Source organism: Balearica regulorum, chromosome W (assembly GCF_011004875.1).
Source record: "Balearica regulorum gibbericeps isolate bBalReg1 chromosome W, bBalReg1.pri, whole genome shotgun sequence".
NCBI lineage: Eukaryota > Metazoa > Chordata > Aves > Gruiformes > Gruidae > Balearica > Balearica regulorum.
This window is the reverse complement of record NC_046219.1, coordinates 6674668-6701850: the sequence shown is the minus strand read 5'-3', so window position 1 is coordinate 6701850 and position 27183 is coordinate 6674668. Positions and strand designations below refer to the sequence as shown.

Genomic DNA, 27183 nt, shown 5'->3' with positions numbered 1-27183 from the left:
AAATAATTGTATATGCACCCCATATGGTTACCACAGTTCTAGAACAAAAGGGGGGACATTGGTTATCCCCCAGCAGAATGCTTGAATATCAGGTGATGCTATTAGAACAAGATGATGTAGAGCTCAAAGTCACCTCTGCTGTCAATCCCGCTATGTTTTTAACCATGAATGAGGAAAGTGAGGAATCTTTGAGCCACGACTGTCTGCAAACAATTAAACAAGTCTATTCCCGTCGCTCAGATCTGCATGACGAACCTTTGACTAACCCTGATTTGGAGCTGTTTACAGACAGTAGCAGTTTTGTACAGGATGGGAAACGAAGGGCTGGATATGCTGTTGTTACAACTACAGAAGTTGTGGAGGCCAAGACGCTACCCATCAACACGTCGGCGCAGAAAGCGGAACTGATTGCGCTACGCCAGGCCTTGAGGGTAGCTAAAGGTAAACGGGTAAACATATGGACAGACTCCAAATATGCCTTTGGTGTGGTGCACGCTCACGGAGCCATTTGGAAAGAAAGAGGATTGCTGTCGGCACAAGGATCTTCTATTAGACACAAAGAAGAAATTTTACAACTTCTCCAAGCTGTCCAGGAACCAGAAGAGATTGCTATAATGCACTGCTGGGCACACCAGTTTGGGCAATCCGATGTTAATATAGGAAATCGTTTGGCAGATTGCACTGCCAAGGAGGTTGCACAACAAGGTATTCTAGCACTAATCCCAGCTAGAAGGATACAGCTACCAGGGACTAAGCCTTTTTACAGTGAAGTAGACCGTAAATTGGCATTGCATTTAAAAGCAACAGAAAATTCAGAAGGATGGCTGATAACCCCCAATGAGCAAGTTATTGTGCCACCTCAATTAATGACACAAATAGCTGAGGCCAGACATAAACAAATGCATTGGGGAGGGGAGTCTTTGATTGACAACCTCCAATCACAAGTACTTAGTGTTTGAATGACTAAGATTATAAAATCAGTTACAGAGAAGTGTCCAGTCTGTTTGAAAAACAACCCTCTTAACCAAAGGAGGCCACCCCCAGGGGTTACTAAGCGAGGGAACTCCCCCGGAGATTACTGGCAAATTGATTTTTCTGAGTTACCCAGACAAAATGGCTATCGATATCTTTGGTTTTGGTGGATACCTTTTCAGGATGGCCTGAGGCTTTTCCCTGTCGCACCAACAAAGCACGGGAGGTTGTTAAATGCTTATTAAAGGAAATAATACCTAAGTTTGGTGTACCAATTGGAATGTCCTCAGATAGAGGACCGCATTTTGTGGCTGAGGTTTTGCAACAATTAAGTCAAACCTTGAATATTACATGGGATTTACATACTCCATGAAGACCGCAATCTAGTGGAAAAGTTGAAAGAATGTATCAGACTCTGAAGAGACAAATAAGTAAAATCTGTCAGTAAGCAACATTAAAATGGCCCCAAGCCCTTTCTTTAACACTTCTCCAAATTAGGGTACAACCTTGGACTAATAAAAAGGAAAAACACTTGCAGGTCTAAAGAGATACGTCACCTTATCTGAACCTCTGACTCTTGATACCCCTGTGCATCCATACCAGCCTGGCAACCACGTCTACATAAAGACTTGGAACTCTGAACCACTAAAGGAAAAGTGGAAAGGCCCCTTCCAGATTCTTTTGACAACCTACACAGCAATCAAGGTTGAAGGAATTGAACCATGGATCCACTATACCCGAATTAAGAAAGCCCCCCTGGATCAGTGGCAAGTAACTACGGAAGGACCTCTAAAAATCAAATTGAATCGGGTTTGAAAAAGTATGTCGAATATGTAAGATGTCTTGCTCTGTTAGGACAGGTATGGTCCTGTTCTGGGTATTACTGGCAGTTTCTTTGCTCTCCAGTCAAGGGAACCAACAGGAGCTATGATCTCAAGCCCATAAACAACATACTGGTATAATGGGGAATGTAGGCAAAGCTACCTTACTGACAGTGGTAATACATGGAACTGAGGTGTTTTTAGAAAATGAATGGGGCTTGGAGGATGGCCATTGTGGGAAAATTCCCATAATTAAGGGGAAGGTAGGGAAAGAAATGAAAATAGGATGCAGAATGATAAATGGATCTACACATCAGAGGGCAAATAAGGCCACATCTTGTATAGGAGAAGGTCAAATTACGACCCAATGTATTTCTAGTACCTTAGATTGTTGGCACAATTTTACTTTGGTACAATCTGTGCACGTAATCTGCTTAGGCGTCCGTGATCAATTGGTGGCATTAACATTTAAATTTAAGATAAACGTTATCAAACCTAGCATGACACGATCCCCTAGTCTAAGCCTTCCCACAACATCTGGGCCTGTGCCAACAGTACCCTCTGGATTGACTCCATTTACTTTTAGCATTGGTCTATATGTTGTTAAAAATGTGGGACAACAACAAATCTTACTAAATTAATTTTATTCCCTTAAAAGGGTGGAGTTGTCCATACAAATCAATATCATTGCACTAAAATCCTCATGTTCCCCATTCTTGAACACAGCCCATACTGGATGGCTGGCCTGGTTATGTGGGCAGACTCCCACCTCTCATAGAACACAAAGAGATCTAACTGGCACTTTGGGAACAGGAATGGGAACATTGAACAGTATAGATGTTGAAGTCCTCACCAATAAATTAGCTGCTGTCACTAAGGACGTGCAAGGATTACAACCATCCTCTTCGATCTCCCCTTTCAGCTTTAGGGGCAAATCAGTGGCTGTTACCAGATATATTGCCTCAATGGAAACAAATTAATGAAAATGACCATGAGATAATCCTGGAGGGCCTGGCCAAAGTAATATCTCATTAGCTCTTAGCTGTATTCAAGCCCAACTATGGGTCCAGTCGGTGGTGTCAGCAATCATTAGAGAAGGGGAAGAAGGGGTCTTACCTAGTGAAGTCCCTAAAGTCATTTGGGATAACGCAAATGAATTTGAAAAAGAATTCCAGTCTTGATGGCAGTTAGTGAATTTCACCTACAATCCCACCAACCATAGTGCCACAGCATTTGTACTGACTATATGAAATGCTTCAATACATACCCCTATAGAAATGAATTTAACACTTGTGAGAGAACTTTTACATCATCAAGACCTACAGGAAATTTTGCAGACGTGAAAATGGATGGAAAACATTGATAACCATCCACCACGATACTGAGAAAATCCATCAGATGTTGGAAAGAGTGAAGGAAGATGGGGAGCATAAGTGGTGGGATACTCTGTTTGGATGATCGCCTAACGTTACTGGACTATTGAAGAAAATGTTGCATCTGGTTATTGTATTGCTTTTGCTTGTCTTATTAGGCTTTGTTTTAACTACACTTTTGTATATTAAGCTTTGGATAACGATGAAGCGCTTGATACAGCTCACAATGTTTGCTAGAAGTACTGCTAATACATCTACTGATTTATATATGGCTCTGATAGAAAAAGGTGAAGGTGAAACTTATAAGAATCTAAAAGGATCTGAAAAGTTTCAAAAGGGGGGAATTGTAGCCAAAAAGAAAGGCCTGTAACGAAGGCCTGCTTATATTATACATAATAGGAAAATGTAGCCAAGAAGAAAGGCCTGTAATGAAGGCCTACTTGTATTATATGTGATAAGAAACTATTCATTATTACTTTAGGTAGAAGGCTAACAATTCTTAGAATGAGCACCTGCTACACATCATGAGAAAAAGGAGGAGCTACAAGACACTTCAAGGTCCTTATGTACATATTTTGCAGAAAGGGAGGACATTAATTGCCTCCAGCAACATCCTTATCTTTCTGAGGCATATAGCAAACAATTACCAACACCAAAATACTGAGAAACTAGGGGAAAGGTAATTTGGGCCAGGGTTCCCACGACCACCGACCCATAAGCCCCCTACCCAAATTATACCACCTACTCAAAAGATAGAGGCGGAGAACAGAACCGAGCATGCGTTCTAGTTTGCATACTAGGCGAAGAAATATGAACCAATTATTGGAACGGGGAGTGTACCACTTTGTAATCTTTGTAACATTTGTGTATAAATATGACAAGAGAACCAGCATTAGGTGTGCCTGATTTGAGGAACTATCCTCCTGACACCCAGCGCTGCAATAAAAGGAAATGCCTGCTTCTTAATGCTAAATTGGTGTTAAGGAGTTTTCTTTCATTCCCGAATTTCGGTGACAAAACCATTCCATGATGCTATGATTCTATTTCCTGAGGGAACTTTTTCATCCTATTTTCTCCCCCTGTATTGTTGAGGAGGGGCAGTGAGAGAGCAGCCGGCCAAGGTCAACCCATCACAAAGCCTAAAAGGCAGATTCCTCCATGTAGAGGTTGAAGGGGGTTGGTGGTTTAAAGAATGATAGTGACAGGGGTAGGAACAGGACGTTTTGGAGATGGGAAAGTCAGGGAATGTCTGGGGATCCAGTCACTTTGAGGGGGGAGGAATTTCAAGAGAAAAAGCCTTCTTTCTGAGCAATAAGAGGTTCTTGTGAGAAAAAGGATCTAGACTCCATTTTTTTCCTCACTTGGCAATAAAAGCGACAAAGAACTGGAACTCCTGCGTGCAAAGGGATGAAAATGTACAGAGCCTGTTGGATGCTGTGTGTGTGTGTGTGTGTGTGTGTGTGTTGGAAACCCAGTAACATCTATAAAGAGGTCATGGAGTAGACGTGAGCTTGGTTACCTTGGTCTTGCTAAACTTGATTAAAACAGAGCCCTAGAGAAGGCAATGCCTAGAGGATGTGAAGGGTAAAAGGACAATAAGTAAGGCTGGAGATGTAGTTCCTGACCCTTTTGTCGGGAAGGATTAGGACTGAATGTTGATTTGACTGAAGTGCAGGTACCAGTCCGTCTTCTGTAACTGAAATTTCAGTAGCAAAGGAGACCCAAAGCTGAGAATTGGGCACCAATGATGCTTTTGATACCGTCCAGGTGTCGCAGGAGAAGAGTCAGAGATCGCTCAGACCGATCTGATCTAGTAGTGAGTTTATTGAGTGCTAATCAGTACATTTAGGTATGTAAAATATCTAATAAGTACAGATGGATTGGCGGTCAATACTCTGCTATTTACTACGCTTAAAGTTAGTATGGGATACAAAGGTTATCGCGCAAGCTTACGATACGTATCTTAAATGTTGCATGCATGCAAAAAAAAGTCACTTGCCAACCCACCGATGCCTGGTGTCAGGTAAGGGATCTCGCAGCCTCAAGGGGTAACCTTGAGAGGCGTCCCTACTCAAGGGGAGATCGCCACCGCGCAGCCAGCTGCTATGGAGGGAGAGCTCAACGGACCCTGATGGCTGCAGATATTGCTAGTGTAAAGTGGTTGACTCGTAGTCGGATTTTCTGCTGTGTTCATGCAGTTTTGGCCGCTTATCAGCCCAGTCTCCAGCCAAACCGGCTTGTTGGTTTTGGTGCTGGGTTCTCGGTGATAGCCTCGCACAATCGGATTAACTTTGGTTAGGCCTACTTGTCGAGCATCTGCCTGGACCAAAGTTCAGTTAGTTCAAAGAGGAGGAGTGCATCCGTCACACCAGGTTTCCCCTAGCAATGACCCCAGAGCTCTGAGGGTGGTAGTCAAGGGCATGGGGCCCCAGGTGGTGTTCTCCTCGGTCCTGCCAGTGAGGGGAAAGGGTGGGAGGAGGAGGGCACTGATAATGCAGGTCAATAATTGGTTATGGAGCTGGTGCTGGCGACAGGGTTTTGGGTTCTATGACCATGGGACCCTGTTTGTGGATCAGCGTCTGCTTGGGAGAGAGGGGATCCACCTCACTAAGCGGGGCAAAGGTATTTTTGCCAGTAGGATAGCCGATCTCATTAGGAGGGCTTTAAACTAAGAATGGGGGGGGGGGAGGGAGAGAGTAACCAGCAGCCCTGTGAGGGAGTGGCGGACAGGGTCACTGAGCAAAGGGCAGGGGGCGATGTGACAGGAAGGGATCACAAAATCAACAAAATGGGGCTTAAGCAGGGTCACCTCCAGCATTTGCATGTAAGCAAGGAAGTGCCTACAAGGCACTGTTGCGGGGAAATCCCCAAAACCCTTTCTAGGGAGTCAACATGCTGGGGTGCCTCTCTGAAGTGCCTGTACACAAACGCACGCAGTATGGGGAATAAGCATGAGGAGTGAGAGATGCGTGTGCAGTCGCAGGGCTACGATCTTGTTGGGATCACGGAGACGTGGTGGGATGGCTCCCGTGACTGGAGTGTTGCAATGGAGGGATAGGGGCTCTTTAGGAAGGACAGGCCGGGAAGATGAGGAGGGGGAGTGGCCCTTTTAAGTGAGAGAACAGCTGGAATGCATGGAGCCCTGCCTGGGAATGGCTGATGAGCCGACTGAGAGCTTATGGGTAAGGATTGAAGGAGAAGATGGGTAAGGGTGGCATTGTAGCAGGTGTCTGCTATAGGCCGCCCGACCAGGAAGAACAAGCGGATGAGGCCCTCTACAGACAGATAGGAGCAGCCTCGCGTTCGCCACAAAGGACTGTCCTGGTTTTGGCAGGGATAGAGTTAATTTTCTTTCTGGCAGCTGGATTAGGGCTGTGTTTGGGATTTAGGATGAGAATAATGTTGATAACACACTAATGTTTTTAGTTGTGGCCGAGTAGTCAAGGACTTTTCAGCTTCTCATCCTGCCCTGCTAACGAGAAGGCGGGGGGCACCCAAGAAGCTGGGAGGGGACACAGTCAGGGCAGCTGACCCAAACTGACCAAAGAGATATTCCATACCATACAACGTCATGTTCCGTTTATAACTGGGGGGTGGGCTGAGAGGCGCGTCCGCTGGGGGCCTGGCGCGGCAGCCGGGGGTCTTGTGCAGCATCGACTTCGGCGTGATGGCGTTTATCTTCCCGATTAACTGTTACGTGTGATGGAGCCCTGTTTTCCTGGAGACGGCTGAATACCTGCCTGCCGATGGGAAGTGGTGAATGAATTCCTTGTCTTGTTTTGCTTGCGCATGTGGGCTGGGAGGCTGGGCGGCTGGGGGTCTTGCGTAGCCTTGACCTCAGGTAGTAAGAAATGGTGCTGTTCATCACTTGTTTTGTTTGTATTATTATTATTATTTTCCTTCTTGTGTTTGTCCTATTACACTGTTTTTATCTCAACCCAGGAGTTCTCTCACTTTCACTCTTCCGATTCTCTCCCCCATCCCGGGGGTGTGGGGGGAGTGAGCGAGCGGCTGCGTGGTGCTTAGTTGCCAGCCGGGGCTAAACCCCGACAGGTATTAGCAATTGGAGATTCCCTACTGAGAGGCACCGAAGCACACATTTGCCGTCCAGACGGTTGCTCTAGGGAAGCCTGCTGCCTACCAGGAACTTGCATTCGTGGCGTCACCGAGAGGCTGCCAAGCCTGGTGAACCCTACAGATTATCATCGTATGCTCCTACTATTCCGTGTAGGGTCTGACGAGGCAATTTAGAACCCTCCAAAGAGGCTATATGTCCCTCGGAGCAATGTTAAAAGGATCAGGAGCACAGGTGGTGGTCTCCTCTATCCTCCCGGTCAGAGGAAGGGGTCCAGGAAGGAGGAGACGAATTGAACAGGTGAACGCCTGGTGGCGTAGCTGGTGCCATACGCAAGGTTTTGGCTTCTATGATCATGGATCTACCTTTGAGAAGCCGGGTCTGTTGGGAGCTGATGGGATTCACCTGACCAAGCGGGGCAAGAGGGTCTTCGCCAACTAGCTGGCCAGATTTACAAGGAGGGCTTTAAACTAGACTCAGCGGGGGAAGGGGATGGAGTTTTGAGCAACAGAGAAGAGCCAGGGGCTGCTGATGCGTCAGGAACCAACACCTGAGAAATGCTGCAAAGGCTTTGGGCCTTGATCCTCCAAAAAGGTGACATGGTCGACAGCCCAACTGAAGTGCCTCTATACCAATGCACGCAGCACGGGTAACAAACAGGAAGAGTTGGAAGCCACTGTGCAGAAGGAGCAGAAGGGAGCTGGCAGCTCTTTAAGGACGTTTTTCTTAGAGCACAAGAGCTCTCGATTCCCATGCGTAAGAAATCCAGGCAAGGAAGGCAGGAGACCAGCATGGCTGAGTAAGGAAGGACCTTCTGGTCGAGCTGAAGCGCAGGAAGGAAACGCATAGGCAGTGGAAGCAGGGACATGCCTCCTGGGAAGAATATAGGGATGCTGCCCGGGTGTGTAGGGATGGAATCAGGAAAGCTAAGGCACGGCTGGAGCCGAATTTGGGAAGGGATGTGAAGAATCATCAGAAGGGCTTCTACAGGTGTGTTGGTCAGAAGAGGAAGACTAAAGAAAACGTACACCGCCCCCACCCCCCTCCGATAAATAAGAGAGGAGATCTAGTGACAACCGACATGAAGAAGGCTGAGGTACTCAACGATTTTTTTCCTCCGTTTTCACTGGCAATCGCTGTTCCCACACCCGTGATCTGGATGATGGGTAGACAGGCTGTACCCTCAGCGAGTTTGCTGATGATACAAAACTGGAAGGAGTGGCTGATACACCAGAGGGTTGTGCTGCCATCCAGAGGGACCTTGACAGGCTGGAGAAATGGGCAGGCAGGAGCCTGGTGCGGTTCGACAAGGGGAAGTGCAAAGTCCTGCACCTGGGGAGGAACAACCCCATGCACCAGTATATGCCGGAGGCCGACCGGCTGGAAAGCGGCTTTGCAGAAAAGGACGTGGGGGGCTCCTGGTGGACCCCAAGTTGAACACGAGCCGACAACGTGCCCTTGCCGCAAAGAAGGCTAAGGATATCCTTAGCCCGATATAGAGGAAAGCAGGGTTTATATATGCTACAATACAGTTGTGTAGACCAATCAAATTGCTCACTATCCCCGGGGGTGCAGGGGGCACCACAGACCACCCTTGGGCAGCTTTGGGGGCACTACCTATTTTTCTAAAAGCCTCCCACCCAGCTTAGCGCAAATCCTATCTTGATCTGCCCTCCAGCCCTCAAGCCACCAGTGCTGAACACACGCTTTGTGTTTTATGTTCTCCCCGGAGGCGTGCAGCTTAGAAACGTCTGCAACTGAAGCGGGGCTTTCAGGGAACAGTTTAGAGCAACTTCTGGCCTGCCCTGCCCCGGCAAAAGCAGTCATTTGACTGGAGGGAGCAGCACCAAAAAGCCACAAGCACGTTTGGGGTGGACTTGACTCGGTGCTAAATAACAATAAGTAGTACTTGTAGCTACAACAGCCTCTTCTGAGACCTCGTTGCCCGCCCACAGGGTCGCAGCACTACGCGGAGCAGATCCCTCCGCGGACTCGCCCAACGTCTTCTCCCTCCACCCCCAGGTCGGATCCCTCCGCGCCCCGAGGCCACGCAAACTCCCTGAGCCCCGGTAAGCACCAGGTCGACGAGGGCGGACCCGCCGAGGGGGCGGGGACAAGCGAAAACGACAGACGAGACAGCCAATCGAGACACGGGATCGGCCGGCGGCGATCTGGCGGCCCAATGGGCGCCGCGGAGGGCCTGGCCGAGTGGAGGAAGCGCGGGGGCGACAACGGGCGTTGTCGTGGCTGACGAGATTATTGGGGCGCGGGCTGCCCGGCCGGTGGCGCCACTGCTGTCTTCGGAGAGGTCACCGGCAAGGTGCTTCGCCGCCCACGTCATCTACGAGGACGAGGAGGTAGCCGCGGCTTTGCTCTGTGCGCGGTTCCTCTTCCCTTCCCCCCCTCCTCCCGCGCTCGCAGGCACCCTGAGCCGAGGACCCGTCGCGCGGTGCCCGGGAGCGCGGCAGGGCGAGTGGCGGCGTTGCTGCGGGTCGGTGGAGGGATGGGGGACGGACGGGGCCTCTCTGGGTTGTGGCGCTCTCTACTGCACCATCCCTAAAGCATCGCGCTTCTTCAGTGCTTCCTCCTTCCTTCCCTCCCCCCTCCCCTCCCCCCCGGCTGCCGCGGCGCATACTGGGTTGCTGGCGCTTTCCGGCTCGCCTCGGTTCGCAGCCCCACCGTGTCGTGCGCGTGCGTGCGTAGAGGAGGGCCTGTGACGGTAACGCGCTTGGTGGCAACCGCAGACGTTTGCCGCGCGATATCCCTTTGGCACTGCAAGTCGCGCACAGTTTGCTGCCGAGGGGTGGGAGTGGTCCTACCTCGTGTAGGATGCTAGTCTTGAAGCCTTAGATTAAGCACATGCAGTCAGTCTCCTCGGGGATTCTGGGCTCTCTGTGTGTGTGTGTAAATGGCGAGCGTCTGAGTAGTGACCGTAATGAGTGAGTTCCGCATAGGAGACGCGCAGGTCTTGATGTGCCTCGTGGTAGCTTTATAGAGATTTCACAGCTCTGCTGGGCTAGGCTTTGCTTCTGAGCCCCCAAACTTGGATTATTAAAGCAAAGAGTTACAGCTTTTCTTATTTTTCTTGCAATGAAATCTAGGAACCGGTCATCCTGCAGGCTGTAAAAGCTTCCCAGACCTTGTTTCTGTGGTGAAGCGGGACTGTGATAACAGCATGCTTGCAAGGTTCACGGATGCTGGTGCACCACAAAGTGCTAGGAACTAGAGCGAGCAGCTTAGACCGTGGGGGGAAAAAATGCAGCCGTTGCCTACAGGATGTTAACTTTAAGTTAGTATCCCGTATAATTTTTTTTTTTTTTTTTATTAAAATGCTGAAGACTAGCAGTTAGGGAAGTCTTCTGCTTTTGAAGGTAGGGTTTATGTGCAATATAGAAGACAGGCTCGTACTATGCACTTGCAGGCTTCCTGTGATTATGCTTTTGCTCAATACTTGAGTTCCCTGTACCATGGAAGATGAATGGCCACTGATCTTCCACTTCACTAAATTCTTTGCTGATTCAGTTAGGCCGTTTGCCTCCTGCCTCTGTGGACCGCATCAAATAGGAAAAACTGCTTAGGAAATGATGAACCCAAATTAAAACATACGGCAGGTCGCTAATCTGAAGTACTGGCCCGTCTCCTTGCCCCCATCGTCTTGCGTGCTGAATCCCGCTTCTGGAAGGGGCTCTGTAAATATGTTGTCGTTTCTGTATAGAAAGTATTAATAGCACGGAAGAAAAATCAATTTTTTGGCTTGTGTTTGGGGTGCCTGGTAATCTGCTTCTGTACGAGTTCAGTGGGGCATGTTGATTTGCTTAAGCTCTTCCCTTTCTCTGAAGTTTTAACTGTTTGCTCTTCCTCCAGTGCCTTGCGTTCCGTGATCTTTCACCCCAAGCTCCGATGCTTTTCCTAGTCGCGCCTAAGGAGCCAATTATCAGGTTATCTGAAGCAGAAGATTCTGGTGAATCTGTAAGTACTGTGGAAGCTTTCTGTACGCTAAACTGTACCTGTAATTAGTTCCTAGTTTACTGGGTTCTTTCCCATCCCCTCTTTTCCTCTTGACAGGGCACTGTAGGCTAGTTTGGGTTTTCTGGCGCTATAATCTTTTGCCTCTAGCTTGTAATGGAATTGAGCTTTCTGACTAAAAGTAGCGATATAAAGCAATGCTCATCCCTGGGTACGTACTTCTGGCGCAAAATGCGGTGTCGCTTTGGAGCGCAGCCTGATGCCAATTGTCGTGGTTTAGAGTGAGAGTAGTAGTACTTCTTCTAATACGGAGAAGAGGGCTTGGGGTTTTTGGCAGGTCAGGGGTGAGGAAGGGCAAAGCTGGTTGAGAGGTGCTGGATGCTTCGCTTTTAGCTGTAAAAGTCAAGTTCAAAGACTTTGTAAACCCACGCAAAATGCAGCCTAAAGTTTATTTCCCACCGGAATTGCTTATGTTGCCTGAAGATATAAATGGGGGCTTTGACCCGGAGACAGACTTAGCTTCCGTGGCTGTTTTGTAGTCTGTTACTGTCTGGCTTGGAAAAAATTGCATAGCGTGCTTCCCCCCTCCCCCCCCCCTTATAGCATGCATAATCGGTCTCTGTAGCTTTGCTTGGAAAATGTCAGCGGCAGGCGGACAGACAGTAATTTGAAGCGCAACGGTTGAATTGCTAGGAATTGGCTAACTGGTTTCTCTGGGTGGTTCTCTGCTCTCATTCCTTCCCTTCCTGCCCTCTCCCCTCTTTGTGTGTGGCTTTTAATTTTATTTATTTATGGTTTTGTACTTCCTTCTCCAGCTTCTTGGGCATTTAATGATTGTTGGCAAGAAGCGTGCTGCTCACCTGGGGGGCCTGACCAATGGATTCCGGATGGTTGTGGATGAAGGGCCCGAGGGTGGGCAGTCTGTCTTATCACGTACATCTACGTATTCTGGGTGGCCGTCGGTTGGGCTGGCCGCCTGACTAAGATTTTGGCACCACAAGAGTTGCTGCACGTGTACAAATCGCCACTGAATGGATTTCATCTGTTGCCCGTCAATCTAGCCGCTGTTGATGTCTAATATTTTGTGACACGTGTCTGTGGAAGGTAATGAAAGCTTTGAGCAGCAGTTGCACAATAAAGATTTAGCATGGGGATATCACCTCTGTCTTGTGTGTCTCACTGAGGGAAATAGTTCTGTAAGATAAAATGGTGTCTCCCCGGAGTGGGATGTATGTGGAACGTTTCAGTCTGTTAACGGTGTTCTATGGATAGATAGTGATTTGCCCGGTCATTTGCAGCGTGACGCTGGAACCGCTTAGCGGTCTCCTGCGTCTTGTAGGAAGCAAACTCTTAGCTTTTTGGAAGTGGTACGCAAGTGTATAGCAGCAGCCTACGCTGGCTTTACAAAACTTTAGAAAATACTGTACGTGACGCTACAGGCATGCCATACAAGGGTGGTTTTGGCAGAACCCTGCAATGTGTTGGAAGCATCCGACTCCTGTTGGAGCACTTTATCAATGGCTGTGTGGTAAGGCCCCGTTGATGTCCCTTTTCTGGTGAGGAGGGACGTGGTAGGAGAAAACAGTGGGTCTGAATGGCAGCTGTGGTGGTTCCATAGCATAGTGGAATATCTCTTTTGTTAAATTTGGGTCAGCTGTCCTGGCTCTGTCCCCTCCCGACCTCTTGCCCACCCCCAGCTTACTGGACTTGGGGGGCGGGGGGGTTGGAGAGATGGCCTCCATGCTGTGGGAGCACTGCTCGGCAGTAGCCAAAACATCGGTGTGTTATCAACGCCCTTCTAGCTACAACTACAAAGCACAGCACTCTGAGGGCTGCTATGGGGAAAGTTAACTCCATCCCAGCCAGACCCAAACCAAAGCTACGTCACAGGGAGACAGCAAACTTCATCTTTCTTTAACAGCTATTAAAAAAGGGAGATGGGCAAGGGAAAGCAGGGCGATCCTTTGTTGCCCTTGAACGTGATGTTACTGAGGCAGTGGAGGCGCCCGCTGGGAGGCGTCTTCATCTCTTCTATATCCCCAAGCCATCAGGTGAAGTTTGGTGACGCGGGCGTGTAAGTAACCTGAGGACTTCACCTTTATTTAATCTTCCCGAGGAGGAGATGGAAATGATTTACCTGAAGTAGATGGAAACTGGCACGTGATGTTTCCTTGAAACTGCCCTGCTGCAGTGTTTGCTTCCTGAATGACTGAGCTAGGTAACATCTATTGTTCTGTCTGTGTAAACTCCCTAAGGCATCACGAAGGCGCTCCCGCTTCTGGGGGTGGGGGAATTTTGAAGCAGCTAGGTATGGCTTACACATTCCGAGAGACTGGGTGATTACCATGGGTTTTACAAGTCTGTGGTGCTGTATTGGGTCTGGCTGAGATGGAGTTAATTTTCCCCATAGCAGCCCTCCTAGTGCTGTGCTGTGTCTTGGTAGCTAGCAAGGTGTTGATAACACACCAGTGTTTTGGCTATTACTGAGCAGTGCTGGCACACATCGAGGCCGTCTCTCCAACATTTCTCCCCCCACTCAGCAGTAGGCTGGGGGTGGGCAAGATCTTGGGAGGGGACACAGCCAGGACAGCTGACCCAAACTGACCAAAGGGATATTCCATACCATATGACGTCTGCTCAGCAATAAGAAGCTGGCAGATAGGGGGAGGAAGCGGGGGGGCGTTCGTTCTTTTTTACGACGTTTGTCTTGCGGAGCCACCGCTACGCGTGCTGAAGCCCTGCTTCCCGGGAAGTGGCCGGACATCGCCTGCTGATGGGAAGTAGAGGATAATCTTTTGGTTTTGCTTTGCTCCCGTGGGCGGGGGGAGCTATTTTGTGGGGAGGATGAAGGAGCTTGGGAGCATGCTAGCACAAGCAATGGTTATGTGCCTTGCCCTGGCATTTCTGTTATTGCTGTGCTGGGGGAGCTATCTTGTGGAGACGATGGGGGAATACATCTCTCTCCCCCTACCCGGGATGGATGTGGATGGTTTTTAATATGCAGGCTCCCAAGGTCCTTGTTCAAGATATCCATTGAAGGAAGATCTTGTGAACTCCCCAGGAAAGTGGACTACCGCAGATGAAGGCATCCAGTACCTGAGAGAATTAGCAGCGCTGGGAGTCATCCATAGCGATCTAGATGATGAGGAGGCCTCCAAAGATCTGGAGGATGTCCTGTGCACGCACGCCACGTGGAGGAAGGTGATTCAAAGTGCCCCAGCGTCCTAGTCTAACAGCTTGGCAGCGATGTATTGCCCGGATATGGACACACCAACTGTGGAGAGAGTGTCACCTTGGCTCCAAAACTTTGAGGAAAATCTCTGTACCTCCTCCTCCTCCTCCCTACGGGCCAGTGCATTGGCTATCAGGGGCACCCCAAGAAATCGGTCCTCTCCTGCCCCGGTCAGAGGGAAAGGGAGCCCCAGGCGTATGCCGCGTGGTGCGCTCTGGTTCTTCCTGCGTGGCCAAGGGGAGGACATGAGGAAGTGGGATGGTGAACCCACCTTTAAGCTGGAAGCCTGTGTACGCAAACCGAGAGGGAAGACAGCTGTTAAGAAGGGGTCACCCAAGAAGGCTGTCTGTGTAGTTGCTGCAGAGCCACAAGGTGGCAGTCGGCGCTCTCCCAGACGTAGAACTAAAATCACCTCCCTTGATCCTGGTGAGGGGACTTCTGGTCTGGCACTGTGAGGGTCGGACAGTGAATACTCTGACCAGGAACAGGAATAGAGGGTCCCTGCCTTTGGCCAGGAGGAGGAAAGGGATGACCAGGTATACTGGACTGTGTGGATGCGATGGCCTGTCACGTCAGACCCACAGAAGTACAAGTCTTGGGTAGACACTGGTGCACAGTGTACGCTGGTAGCATCAGGGTATAGGGGCACAGAACCCACCTGGATCTCTGGAGTGACAGGGGCATGTGAAGAATTGTCTGTATTGGAGGCTGAGGTGAGCTTAACAGGGGACAAGTGGGAGAAGCACCCCATTGTGACCGGCCCAGAGGCCCCTTGTATCCTTGGCATAGATTACCTCAGGAGAGGGTACTTGAAGGACCCAAAGGGGTACCGATGGGCTTTTGGTGTAGCCACCGTGAACGCAGAGAAGATCAAACAGCTATCTACCCTGTCTGGTCTCTCGGAAGACCCCTTTGTTGTGGGATTGGTGCGAGTTGAAGAAGAACAGGTGCCAATTGCTACCAAGACAGTGCACTGGCGGCAATATCGCACAAAGCGAGACTCCCTGGCTCCCATCCATGAGCTGATTCATCAGCTGCAGAGCCAGGGAGTCATCAGCAAGACTCACTCACCTTTTCATAGTCCCATATGGCCAGTGCAAAAGTCTGATGGAGGGTGGAGGTTAACAGTAGACTATCGTGGCCTGAACAAAGCGATGCCACCACTGAGTGCCGCTGTACCAGACATGGTTAGAGCTCCCATATGAACTGGAGTCAAAAGCAGCCAAGCGGTATGCCGCAACTGACATCGCCAATGCGTTCCCCTCAATTCCTTTGGCAGCCGAATGCAGGCCACAGTTTGCTTTCACGTGGAGGGGTGTCCAATACACCTGGAATCGACTGCCCCAGGGGTGGAAGCACAGTCCTACCATTTGTCATGGACTAATCCAAACTGCACTGGAAAAGGGTGATGCCCCTGAACCTCTGCAATACATTGATGGCATCGTTGTGTGGGGCAATAAGGCAGGAGAAGCGTTTGAGAAGGGAAGAAGAGTAATTCAGACCTGCGCAGGAGATCCAGTCCTTGGGAATAAAATGGCAGGATGGACGCCGTCATGTGCCTATGGATGTGGTCAACAAGATAGCAACTCTGTCTCCACCAGCTACCAAGAAGGAAACACAAGCCTTCCTGGGCCTCGTGGGGTTCTGGAGAATGCATGTTCCAGGTTATAGTCAGCTTGTGAGCCCTCTCTATCGAGTAACCCGAAGGAAGAACTATTTTGAGTGGGGCCTTGGGCAACAACAAGCCTTTGAGCATATCAAACAGGCGATAGCTTGTGTGGTAGCTCTTGGGCCTGTCCGGGCAGGACCAGCTGTGCAAAATGTACTCTACACTGCAGCTGGGGAGCATGGTCTCACCTGGAGCCTCTGGCAGAAAAGAGCAGGAGGAACCCGAGGTTGACCATTAGGGTTTTGGAGCCAGGGGTATCGAGGATCAGAAGCCCACTACACCCCAACAGAAAAAGAGATACTAGCAGCCTACAAGGGGATTTGAGCCGCTTCAGAAGTTGTCGGTACAGAAGCATCTCTCCTCTTGGCACCGCGATTGCCCGTGCTACGCTGGACGTTGAAAGGAAATCTCGCCTCTACGCATCACTTAACCAGCACTACGTGGAGTGAGTGGGTAGCATTGATTACGCAACGGGCTCGACTGGGGAAACCCAACCACCCAGGAATCCTGGAAGAGATCGTGGACTGGCCAGAAGGTAGAGATTTTGGAGCGCTGCCTGAGGAGGTAGCTCGTGCCCAAGAGGCACCGCCATGTAACGAGTTACCAGAAGATGAAAGGCGTTATGCTCTGTTTACTGATGGATCCTGTCGTGTTGTAGGAAACCATCGGAAGCGGAAAGCTGCTGTGTGGAGCGCCACACGACAAGTTGTTGAGGCCACTGAAGGAGAAGGTGAGTCAAGTCAGTTTGCAGAAGTGAAAGCCGTTCAGCTAGCCCTAAAGATTGCTGAACGAGAAAAGTGGCCGGTACTCTATCTCTATGCTGACTCATGGATGGTGGCTAACACCCTATGGGGGTGGCTACAGCAGTGGAAGAAGACCAAGCGGCAGCGCAGGGGTGAACCCATCTGGGCTGCTGAGTTGTGGCAGGACATCGCTGCCCGGGTGGAAAACGTGCCTCTAAAGGTACGTCACGCAGACGCTCGCATATCCGAAAGCCGTGCCGCTGAAGAACATCAAAACAATGAACAGGTAGACGAGGCTGCCAAAATTGAAGTAGCTCAGGTGGGCCTGGACTGGGAGCGTAAGGGTGAGCTATTTGTAGCTGGATGGGCCCATGAAACATCAGGACATCTAGGGAGAGATGCAACATACAGATGGGCTCGTGATCGAGGGGTGGACCTGACCATGGAGGCCATCACACAGGTCATTCATGAATGTGAAATGTGTGCTGCAATCAAGCGAGCGACACGAGTAAAATCTCCCTGGAATAGAGGGCGGTGGCTGGGTTTTCGATATGGCGAGGCCTAGCAACTTGACTATATTGGGCACTGCCACGAAGGCGCCAAGGCAAGTGCTACATACTTACCGTGGTGGAAGCAGCTACTGGGTGGCTAGAGACATTTCCTGTAAACCATGCCACTGCCCGAAACACCATCCTAGGCCTTGAAAGGCAAATGTTATGGCGACACGGTACCCCAGAAAGGATTGAATTGGACAACGAGACTCATTTTGGAAATAACCTCATAAGCTCCTGGGCAAAGAAACACGGCATTGAGTGGGTGTATCGCATCGCCTATCACCCACAAGCCTCTGGAAAGACTGAGAGATATAATGGACTGTTAAAGTCTATGTTGAGGGTATTGGGCCATGGGGCATGGAAGCACTGGGATATGAATTTAGCAGAAGCCACTTGGCTGGTTAACACCAGAGGATCTGCTAACCGTCCTGGTCCTGCCCAAACAAAACCCCTACGTACTGTGGGAGGAGATAAGGTCCCCGTAAGTGCACGTGGGGAAGTGGCGGGGGAAGGCGGTGTGGATTGCTCCCCCCATGGGAAAAGGCAAACCCATTCCTGGGATTGTCTTTGCTCAAGGACCTGGGTGTGCTTGGTGGGTGATGCGGAAGGATGGGGAGACCCGGTGTGTGCCTCAAGGAGATTTAACGTTGGGGGAAAAATAATCTATAACGTGTGTTGTGTGTTGCGTGTTGTAGGAAGTAACGTAGCAGGAATGACCTGAACGGACAAAGAGTGAGTTTTGCAAGGAGCCAGACGAGTGCAACAATGACCCAAAGCAAGCCGGTGTTGGTGCCCGACAATTGAACATACTGCTTCTCCTGTCCTGAACACCCATCCTGACGGATTGGGCCCAAGTCATAGGCTGTTAGTGAACATCTGGAGGAGCGGAGGAAGCCCATGGAACGGGAGAGTAACATCTATCTGTTAAAGGACTGGGGATAGTGGTTAATGAGAGCTAAATACAATGGAGTGGTTATAAGATATGTATACACGTATTAAAGCATGCGGGACTTGAGCATGACGCAAATGGTATGGCATAAGGGGTGGAGATTGTCATGGGTCTGGCTGAGATGGAGTTACTTCTCCCCATAGCAGCCCTCCTAGTGCTGTGCTGTGTCTTGGTAGCTAGCAAGGTGCTGATAACACACCAGTGTTTTGGCTATTACTGAGCCAAACTAATTAATTAATAATTAATACCGTTGGCGTATTATGTGTTTTGTGGAATTCGGTCTCGTCCTGGTTTAAGAGAAGACAACTTTTGGGTGAGGCGATACTGAAACGTGCCCTGAGGCAGCCGGTCCCTGGGTGGCAGGGTGTGTGGAAGGATTTGGGCAGGTGCCTAGGATGGCTATCACCTCCCATAACCTGGGACGTGACACCTGAACAGGCAAGCAACCCTGGCAAAGTGACGCGCCACCTGATAGAAGGGTGCCTTGCCTACCCCAATGAAAACCAACAGCTTCTAGCACTGTGCTGGGGCCTGGCCTGTGCCTATCGAGCCACAGTGCGGTACTCTCAGAGGACTGTGGTCGAGGCCGGGACCCAAACTGCATCTGAGCACGCCCTGGTTGAGATAGGGACCCAAACAGCAGCTACGGTAATTGCCCCAGTAGTAAAGAAGAAACAGTGGACCAGGAGGTCGACGGGTCCATATCGTTGATTAGTAAGGGAGGAGGAAGGAGAGGAGGAAAGGTTTGATCAGGAAGCTGGTCCTTCAGCAAAGAAGCGGGAGGAAGGAGTGAGAGAAATCAGACAGGAAGCAGAAACTACCCGGTCCCTGACCTCATCAGAACTTCGAGATATGCGGAAAGATTACAGCCGCCAGCCAGGTGAGCGGATGGCTACCTGGCTGCTCCGCTCCTGGGATAATGGGGCTGACAGTCAGCAACTGGAAGGTTGGGAGCAAATGGGAGCAATGTCACGTTCACAAGCCCTGGTCCTTATGGGGGACTTCAACCACCCCAACATCTGTTGGAGGGGCAACACAGCAGGGCACAAGCGATCCAGGAAGTTCCTGGAATGTGTTGATGACAACGTCCTCCTCCAAGCGATAGAGAAGCAGCGAGGAGGGCGCACAGCAAGCTCGCTACCCTGGACTTCAGGAGAGCAGACTTTGGCCTCTTCAGGGACCTGCTTGGTAGAATACCATGGGACAAAGCCCTGGAGGGAAGAGGGGCCCAATACAGCTGGCTAGGATTCAAGGGTCACCTCCTCCAAGCTCAGGAGCGATGCATCCCAACAAAGAGGAACTCGGGCAAAAATGCCAAGAGGCCTGCATGGATAAACAAGGAGCTCCTGGGCAATGCAAACAAAACCAGGAAGCCTATAGAGGCTGGAAGCAAGGGCAGGTAGCCTGGGAGGAATACAGAGAAACTGTCTGCGTAGCCAGGGATAAGATTAGGAAAGCTAAAGGATTTGACGGATGGACCACTCGGTGGATAAAATGAATTGGCTGGATGGTCACCCTCAAAGAGTTGTGGTCAATGGCTCAATGTCCAAGTGGAGACCAGTGACGAGTGGCATTTCTCAGGGGTTGGTACTGGGACCGGCACTGTTCAACATCTTTGTCGGCAACGAGGACAGTGGGATGGAGTGCACCCTCAGCAAGTTTGCCGACGACACTAAGCTGTGTGGTGTGGTCGACACGCTGGAGGGAAGGGATGCCATCCAGAGGGACCTTGACAGGCTGGAGAGTTGAGCCTGTGCGAACCACATGAAGTTCAACAAGGCCAAGTGCAAGGTCCTGCACGTGGGTTGGGGCAATCCCAAGCACAACTACAGGCTGGGCAGGGAATGGATTGAGAGCAGCCCTGAGGAGAAGGACTTGGGGGTATTGATTGATGAAGAGCTCAACATGAGCCAGCAGCGCGGGGCTGGAACTAGATGATCTTTGTGGTCCCTTCCAACCCAAACCATTCTATGATTCTATGATTCTATGAGTAGTGGAGAACAAAGGTGTTCAGTACAGAGGTGCGGGGGGTGTGTGTGGGGGAGGGGGTGGTGGGGTGGGTCTGTTTAGCTTTACTGAAGTAATGTTGGGCTGTGAAGTCTCCCCCTCACCCCAGGCACTCAGTTGATTGAGTAGTAGACCGTCAGGCACCACATCTGTTAAGATGAGCAATTTGCTCATCTCTTGCCTTTGTTCAGGTCGGTGCTTATCAGTACAAGATAAGCAAGTTGCTCAATCTGTGCTCTCACTCAGGTCTGACCCTGCTACTTTCTGCTGACTCACAGTGACCTTGTAGTATTCAGCACCAACAAGCCTGGACAAGTCTGGCATCCCACAGTTCATTAAAAGAGTGTGAGTGTATCTGAGTTAGCCACACCAGCATGGGGGAAGTGAATGTCACTCAGCCCAACCCAGAGTATAAAAACTGAACAACTAACAAAAGAATTTCAAAGCGAGCAATGGGCTTGAGATGGCTTCAACTCGAGTATTCCTTCCAAGTGACTGGGGACGCCTAGTGTCACAGAACCTCACAAACTAGGCCAGTTCAGTTAACAAATGAAAAAAAAAAGAGATTTATTTTACAAGATGGAAGGAAAAAAATCAAACTAAGTTTTATTCTAACTGAAACCACTCTGGCTCCAACAGACATTAACAATCCACAGGTTCAGGATATCAGATGGGATATTAGTACTACACCGCTGACTTAAGAGCTCCTAAGATTTATGGTTGATGACCCAAAATGCGAAAAATCACTCAACCATGTAAGATGAGGTCTCTCAATCTGTACAGAAGATGAACCATAGGTGGCGTCCCAACCCACAGGGAGAGCCTCCGACTGCAGACCCACTGCTCTGAGGGAGACCTACTGAAAATGGCTCTTTCGCAGGGCTCCATTTATACCCAATTCAAATCTGACCTGTGGTCATATATGGTCACATAGGTCTCCTATTGGCCGAAGACCTCAGCTTTGTCTCCCGTCAACTGAAATGGCCACTGCCACGTGGGCATAATTCAAACTGTGGTGGGAAGGTTTTCCCGTGGGCTTTGTCAGGGCGGGTGTATCTGCCACACAATTCACCCCATGACCGCAGTCATGATTCGATTGGTTTCCTTGGAGCGAAGGTACTGTTGTCCAAAAAGCGGATTCGTTGCCCGGTGTGCAATAAGTCAATTCTCACACACACAGGAGAGAGATTGCTTTTTATTCAGGCCTGGGTGCTCAGTGGATTTCGACAAATCAAGCACCCTAATGCCGGTTCTCTTGTCATATTTATACACAAAAGTTACAAATTAGCACACTCCCAGTTACAGTGATTGGTTCAGATTTCTTCGCCTAGCATGCAAACTAGAACACATGCTCAGTTCTTTTCTCCGCCTTTATCTTTTGGGTAGGTGGTATAATTTGGGTAGGGGGCTCATGGGTCGGTGGTCGCGGAGACCCTGGCCCAAATTACCTTTCCCCTAGTTTCTCAATATTTCTGGCACTTCCAAATGGTTCTTCAGGGTCTGTTGATCAGACTAATGATTTCTTCTACCTCTTGACAATCACGTCTTAATTGATTCATTGTTTGGGTGAATATTAACTAACATAACAGTAGGACTGTACAATAGCCATCCTTAGCAGCACCTAGCAACTATTTGCAAAATTATCATCTGTGACATTCCTAACTATGGAACTATGAAGAACTATCTGTAACTTCTTAGCTACAGAACCATGATTAACCTTTAAATTTGGTGCAAGATATCAATTCCCCCCTTTGAGACTTATATAGCTTAAAGCACTTTTAAGTCTCACATTAATCCATTATATTTTCCTGGCCTACAAAGGGGTATGCCCTGGACAGGGCAACAAGTAATGATAATCACAATTGCAAACAACAAAACGAATACAAATAATTGTTTCAACCAACTTAAATCGGGAAGCCATGAAGTCAACCAAGAGAGGTCCAATCCTTCTTGTTCTGTAAATTTAGAAGCCAACTCTTTCAGCTGTTGGATTTTCTTTTCTATCAGCAGCGAATTGTCAGAAAGATTGAAACAACACATCCCCTTAAATTCTTCACACCCGTGATTGTGCCTCAGTAATAAATAGTCTATAGCTGCTCGATTTTCTAAGGTAGCCTCTCTGATGTGAACCATTTCAATTCCCAAAGCTGTCATCTCACCATCACTGTACAAGGAGACTTGGGAATCACAATCTTCAGGCAACTGATGGACAGTTCTTTTCGATCTGTTTTCATGCTTTAAATCTTCCTTACTTAATAGTAAAGGTGCCAATCTTCCTATGGAGCAAGGACCTCCAGTTATATTAGCTGGCACATAGGTATAAGCAATTCGTCCACAAAGTAAAAACCACCCTAAAGGTAATTTGGTATGGGAGCTCAAAACCTGTGTTGTATTACAGGTCAAAGGGGATTGAAATTGTGCTAAGTTTTCACATTTTGAGGAACACAGTGTTTAGCCAGAAGAGTTCCTCGTATTTTAACTTTCAGCATTCCTTTTTCCTTGATTCTAGTTGTCCTTCCCATACTATACAATTGGTGATAAGTCAGATTAGCATCAAAACTCTTAAACACTGCATAGTTCTTTAATAACTCCAAAGGGGTTGGAACTCCTATTAAACAGGAACTATACATTTCTGCTACCGAATTCCCTGCATCCAAACAAGAGGAGGAGATGTTGGTTACTTCTTTGGCTAATAGCTCCCAAATGTTTCTATTTCAATTCCATTTTGGTCAACACAATAGATACTATTCCTAGGAAAACTATAAAACTATATAAAAATATTTCTCCTTGGATATAATCTACTTGAATAAATGATTCGGCACGATTCATCAAATGCAACTCGGTCTCAATTTCAAAGGTTCCTTTTGTATGGATGTCCACAGATGAGAAGGTGTCTTCTTTATCCTAGCATAGTGGATCCACGATTCGACACCCTTGAGCTTCACTGCAGTATTTGTGGTTAGCAGCACCTGGTAGGGTCCTCTCCACCTTTCCATGAGTGGTTCGTCTTTCCACGTCCGTAGGTATACTGAGTCTGCAGGCCTGAAGGTATGTACTGGTGAATCCAAAGGCACAGGAGCTTTAACCTGCATGTATCTGTGGAGAGAGTTAATGACCTTGCTCAAAGTTATTAAATAATCACTCAAAATTTGTTCTCCTTTCAGGTGCATCTGACTATCTTTTCCTGTCAAATTTGCAACATTCCATATAATATTTCAAATGGACTAATTTTCTCTTTTGTTCTAGGTGTTATTCTAATTCTAAGTAGTGCCAGTGGTAAAACCTCAGTCCATTTCATTTGCGTTTCTTGACATAATTTCCTAATGTGCTGCTTGATTGTTTGGTTCATTCTCTCTACCTTTCCACTAGACTGTGGTCTCCATGGCATATGCAAATCCCATTTAATTTGTAAAAGTTTAGAAACTTCCTGAATGATTTCTGCTATAAAATGGGGTCCTCTATCTGATGAAAATCCTTCAGGGACTCCAAATCTAGGTATTATTTTTTTTAGAAGCACTTTTACTGCATCTCTGGCTTTATTGGTGCGACATGGGAAAGCTTCTGGCCAGCCCGAAAAGGTATCAACAATTACTAATAAATATTTATACCCCTCGCATTTTGGTAACTCCAAAAAATCAATTTGCCAGTGATTCCCAGGCGTAGAGCCTCTTTTTACCTCTCCTGGTAAGGGTCTTTTCTGAACTTTAGGATTATTTCTCAAACAAATCTCACATCCTTGTGTAATACCTTTGATGATCTTCAACATATTAATGCCTACTGCATATGTTCTCACCATTTCTACTAAGGCTTCAGCTCCCATATGAGTAGTACCATGAGTTTGTTTCATGAGTTCCCTCATTATCTGGGGAGTAACTATACATTGTCCACCTGGAGTTTTCCACCATCCTTCAGGGGTCTTTAAACATTTTAGAAATTCAGCCAGTTTATCTTCTATCCCTGTATATTCAGGAATATTAAGGTTAAAAGTTCTTTCAGGGACTAAGGCTGCTATGTTTGTGAATAGAGCAGTTCTTTTTGCAGTCTCATCAGCCTTTTGATTTCCTTTGATTATATTTGTCCGGATTGATGGGCTTTGCAATGTATCACTGCCACTTCTTTCAGTCTGTTGACTGCTTCAAGCAATCCTTGTGATGCTCTCCTTCCAGATTGCACCATGTGCATGTATTATTATTGGCTCACTTTCCTTCTGACATCTCTAAGGCTCGGGTTAATGCAGTCTGAGCAGGTGTTCACTGGCAGTGGTTGTGCTTCTGTCTCTTTTTCCAGACTAATAACAGCATATCCAGCTTTCCACTCCCCCTTGATGACAAAACTGCTCCCGTCAGTGAACAGTTCCCAATCATGATCTCATAAGGGGTAAGCAGTATATCATCTACATACTGTAACAAGGTAACATTAGCTTTCTTATCTTGTCGCTGCTCCAGTTCCTTCCAAGTACATTACCAAAAATCGTGGGGCTATTCTTGAATCCTTGGGGAAGCATTGTCCAGCATAGCTGCATTTTCCATCCTGTCGTGGGACTTTCCCATTCAAAGGCAAACAATTTCTGGCTTTGTTCTTCATAGAATCATAAAATCATAGAATGGTTTGGGTTGGAAGGGACCTCAAAGATCATCTAGTTCCAACCCCCCTGCCATGGGCAGGGACACCCTCCACTAGACCAGGTTGCCCAAAGCCACATCCAACCTGGCCTTAAACACTTCCAGGGAGGGGGCCTCTACAACCTCTCTGGGCAACCTGTTCCGGTGCCTCACCACCCTCACAGTAAAGAATTTCTTCCTAACATCTAATCTAAATCGACCCTCCTTCAGCTTAAACCCATTACCCCTTGTCCTGTCAAAGAAGCAATGAATATGTATGTTTTGATCCTACATAACCTGTGTGTTGGTGATCACCTGGCATGCACGTTGGGTGGAGCTATCCCCCGTGCATCCAGCGCTGCAATAAAGAATGCCTGCCTTTTAACACTACATTGGTGTTACGAGGTTTATTCCCGGGTTTCAGTGACAATATCATTTCCCCAGGGTTTTCAGAAATATTTAATGGATAGCTTTGTAGAAAAGGCAGAAAATACTAACTGTCCTAAGTATTAGGATAATTCCCGTTTCCCACTTTTTCTTAAGCCCCTTTCCAGCTTATCAATGGATTTGCTTAGATATAAAATTACACTCAGTTCCTCCGAATAGTTTTTTCTTTTCTCTCTGAACAGTTTTACAAATAGTTTTCACTTTCATATTAATATATGCTAACATTATCTATCTGTGACTTTGCTCAGCAATAAAATGATTGCTATTTAATAGTTCTAGAGTTTAAAAATATGTCTGCAACTTACCTAGTCCTTTGGAAGACATTAGCAGGCAAGGAACTTCTAACTTATATACTTAGTTATTTGCATAAATTGAAAACTAAAACACTTCTGTCTGACAGTATTACTTATAGAATCAGTAAAAGGACTCATGAGAATACATTTTATGTTTCTTGAGAGTATCAAGCAGAAGCATCAAGAACTCTTGCACAGAAGCACAGGGACAAGCATGAAGGAATTGATTTCAGTGCAAAAGCTGAAATGTTTCTTTAAAATACTAAGCTATTGAGAGAGAGGGAAAAATGAACATGTAAATGATAGCAACTCAAAATGCTCTCCTATAAAGCTGAAAACACAAGTACATTATTTCCCTAGACAATAAAAAATAGCCACATATAGAAAATATTTTCAGACAATATTAAAGGTTAAAAGTTAATGATCTGGGTCCAGCTATATCCAAAATGAAAGCTACAAGAAAATATAAGTATACAACATAAGTAATGCCATAGAAGCAGACTTATGCAAAATTAATGGCATCGAATAAAAACTATAGGGAAAGAGACCACACAGTTACATATTTATACTATATCGCATATTCAAACATCTTTGATGATTCAAAAGAACAAACAGGCTGCAGTCAAGATCAAATCAGAAAATAATGAAAAATGGAAGGCAAAAAAAAAAGGAAATAATGAATAAAAATAAAATCCTAAACCAGAAAAGCAATCGCTTCAATCTGAAGTCAACTTATAACTCTTTTCTACCATCAAAAAACAAAAAAAAAATCATAAAAAAAGAAAGCTCTACAGTAGTCACACAGAAATAAATATAGAAATCTTACAGAGCACAGGAAAGAGCTTTGACAGAAATAAGTTGCTGGCTGATGCCAATAGAACTATGGCAACTATGGAGGAAAATAATTGACTGATGGAAATATAACAAATAGCAAGAGACAAAACACATTTTAAGCTAAATTATAACAGAATATAATCTATCCTTTCACAAACATCCAACAGACTCCCTGCACAATCACCTTCTGGTCATCAAATGCTGATGTGCAGCATAAGGAATTCCTAGTAGATTTAATGATTCCTACATGAAAACCACTTACCCCTCTGAAAAAAAAAACAAACCCACAGAACTGAGATTAAACGCTTAAACACAGAAAAAAGCAAAATTTACTATGAGTATTGGGTCAGCATTTCTGACAGCTCTTTTGCAGGTGCCAAAGAACTGAAGCAGACTGAGCAAATAAAAAATACAGAGAAAGATAAAAAGCATTAACTTGACTTGAATTCCATATGCAGAGAGAATACTGTTAGTCTATTTCTGTCACAGATTATAAGCGGACACATACGGCTATATTCAGTCCTCCTCTACAGGCCTGATTAACAGGCTTCAGATTCTTCTCAGTTGAACCATTTCTCTCTGCTGTGGCAAAAATCTGGATACATAATTTATTTGAAACCACTCAATTGCTTTTAGAAGCAGCTGAA

General features: G+C 47.4%; 1 protein-coding gene across 1 annotated transcript in view; it reads left to right on the top strand.

Annotated features, from left to right (window-relative positions):
• The window catches only part of LOC142599207 (adenosine 5'-monophosphoramidase HINT1-like), a 28452-nt gene extending 16086 nt beyond the window's left edge, over positions 1–12366 (top strand). Inside the window, 3 exon segments of the mRNA XM_075739135.1 lie at positions 11106–11210; positions 12023–12133; positions 12135–12366. Of these exon segments, the coding sequence (XP_075595250.1) occupies positions 11106–11210; positions 12023–12133; positions 12135–12191 (273 nt within the window). The 3' untranslated portion in view covers positions 12192–12366.
• The last annotated feature ends 14817 nt before the right edge of the window (positions 12367–27183 follow it).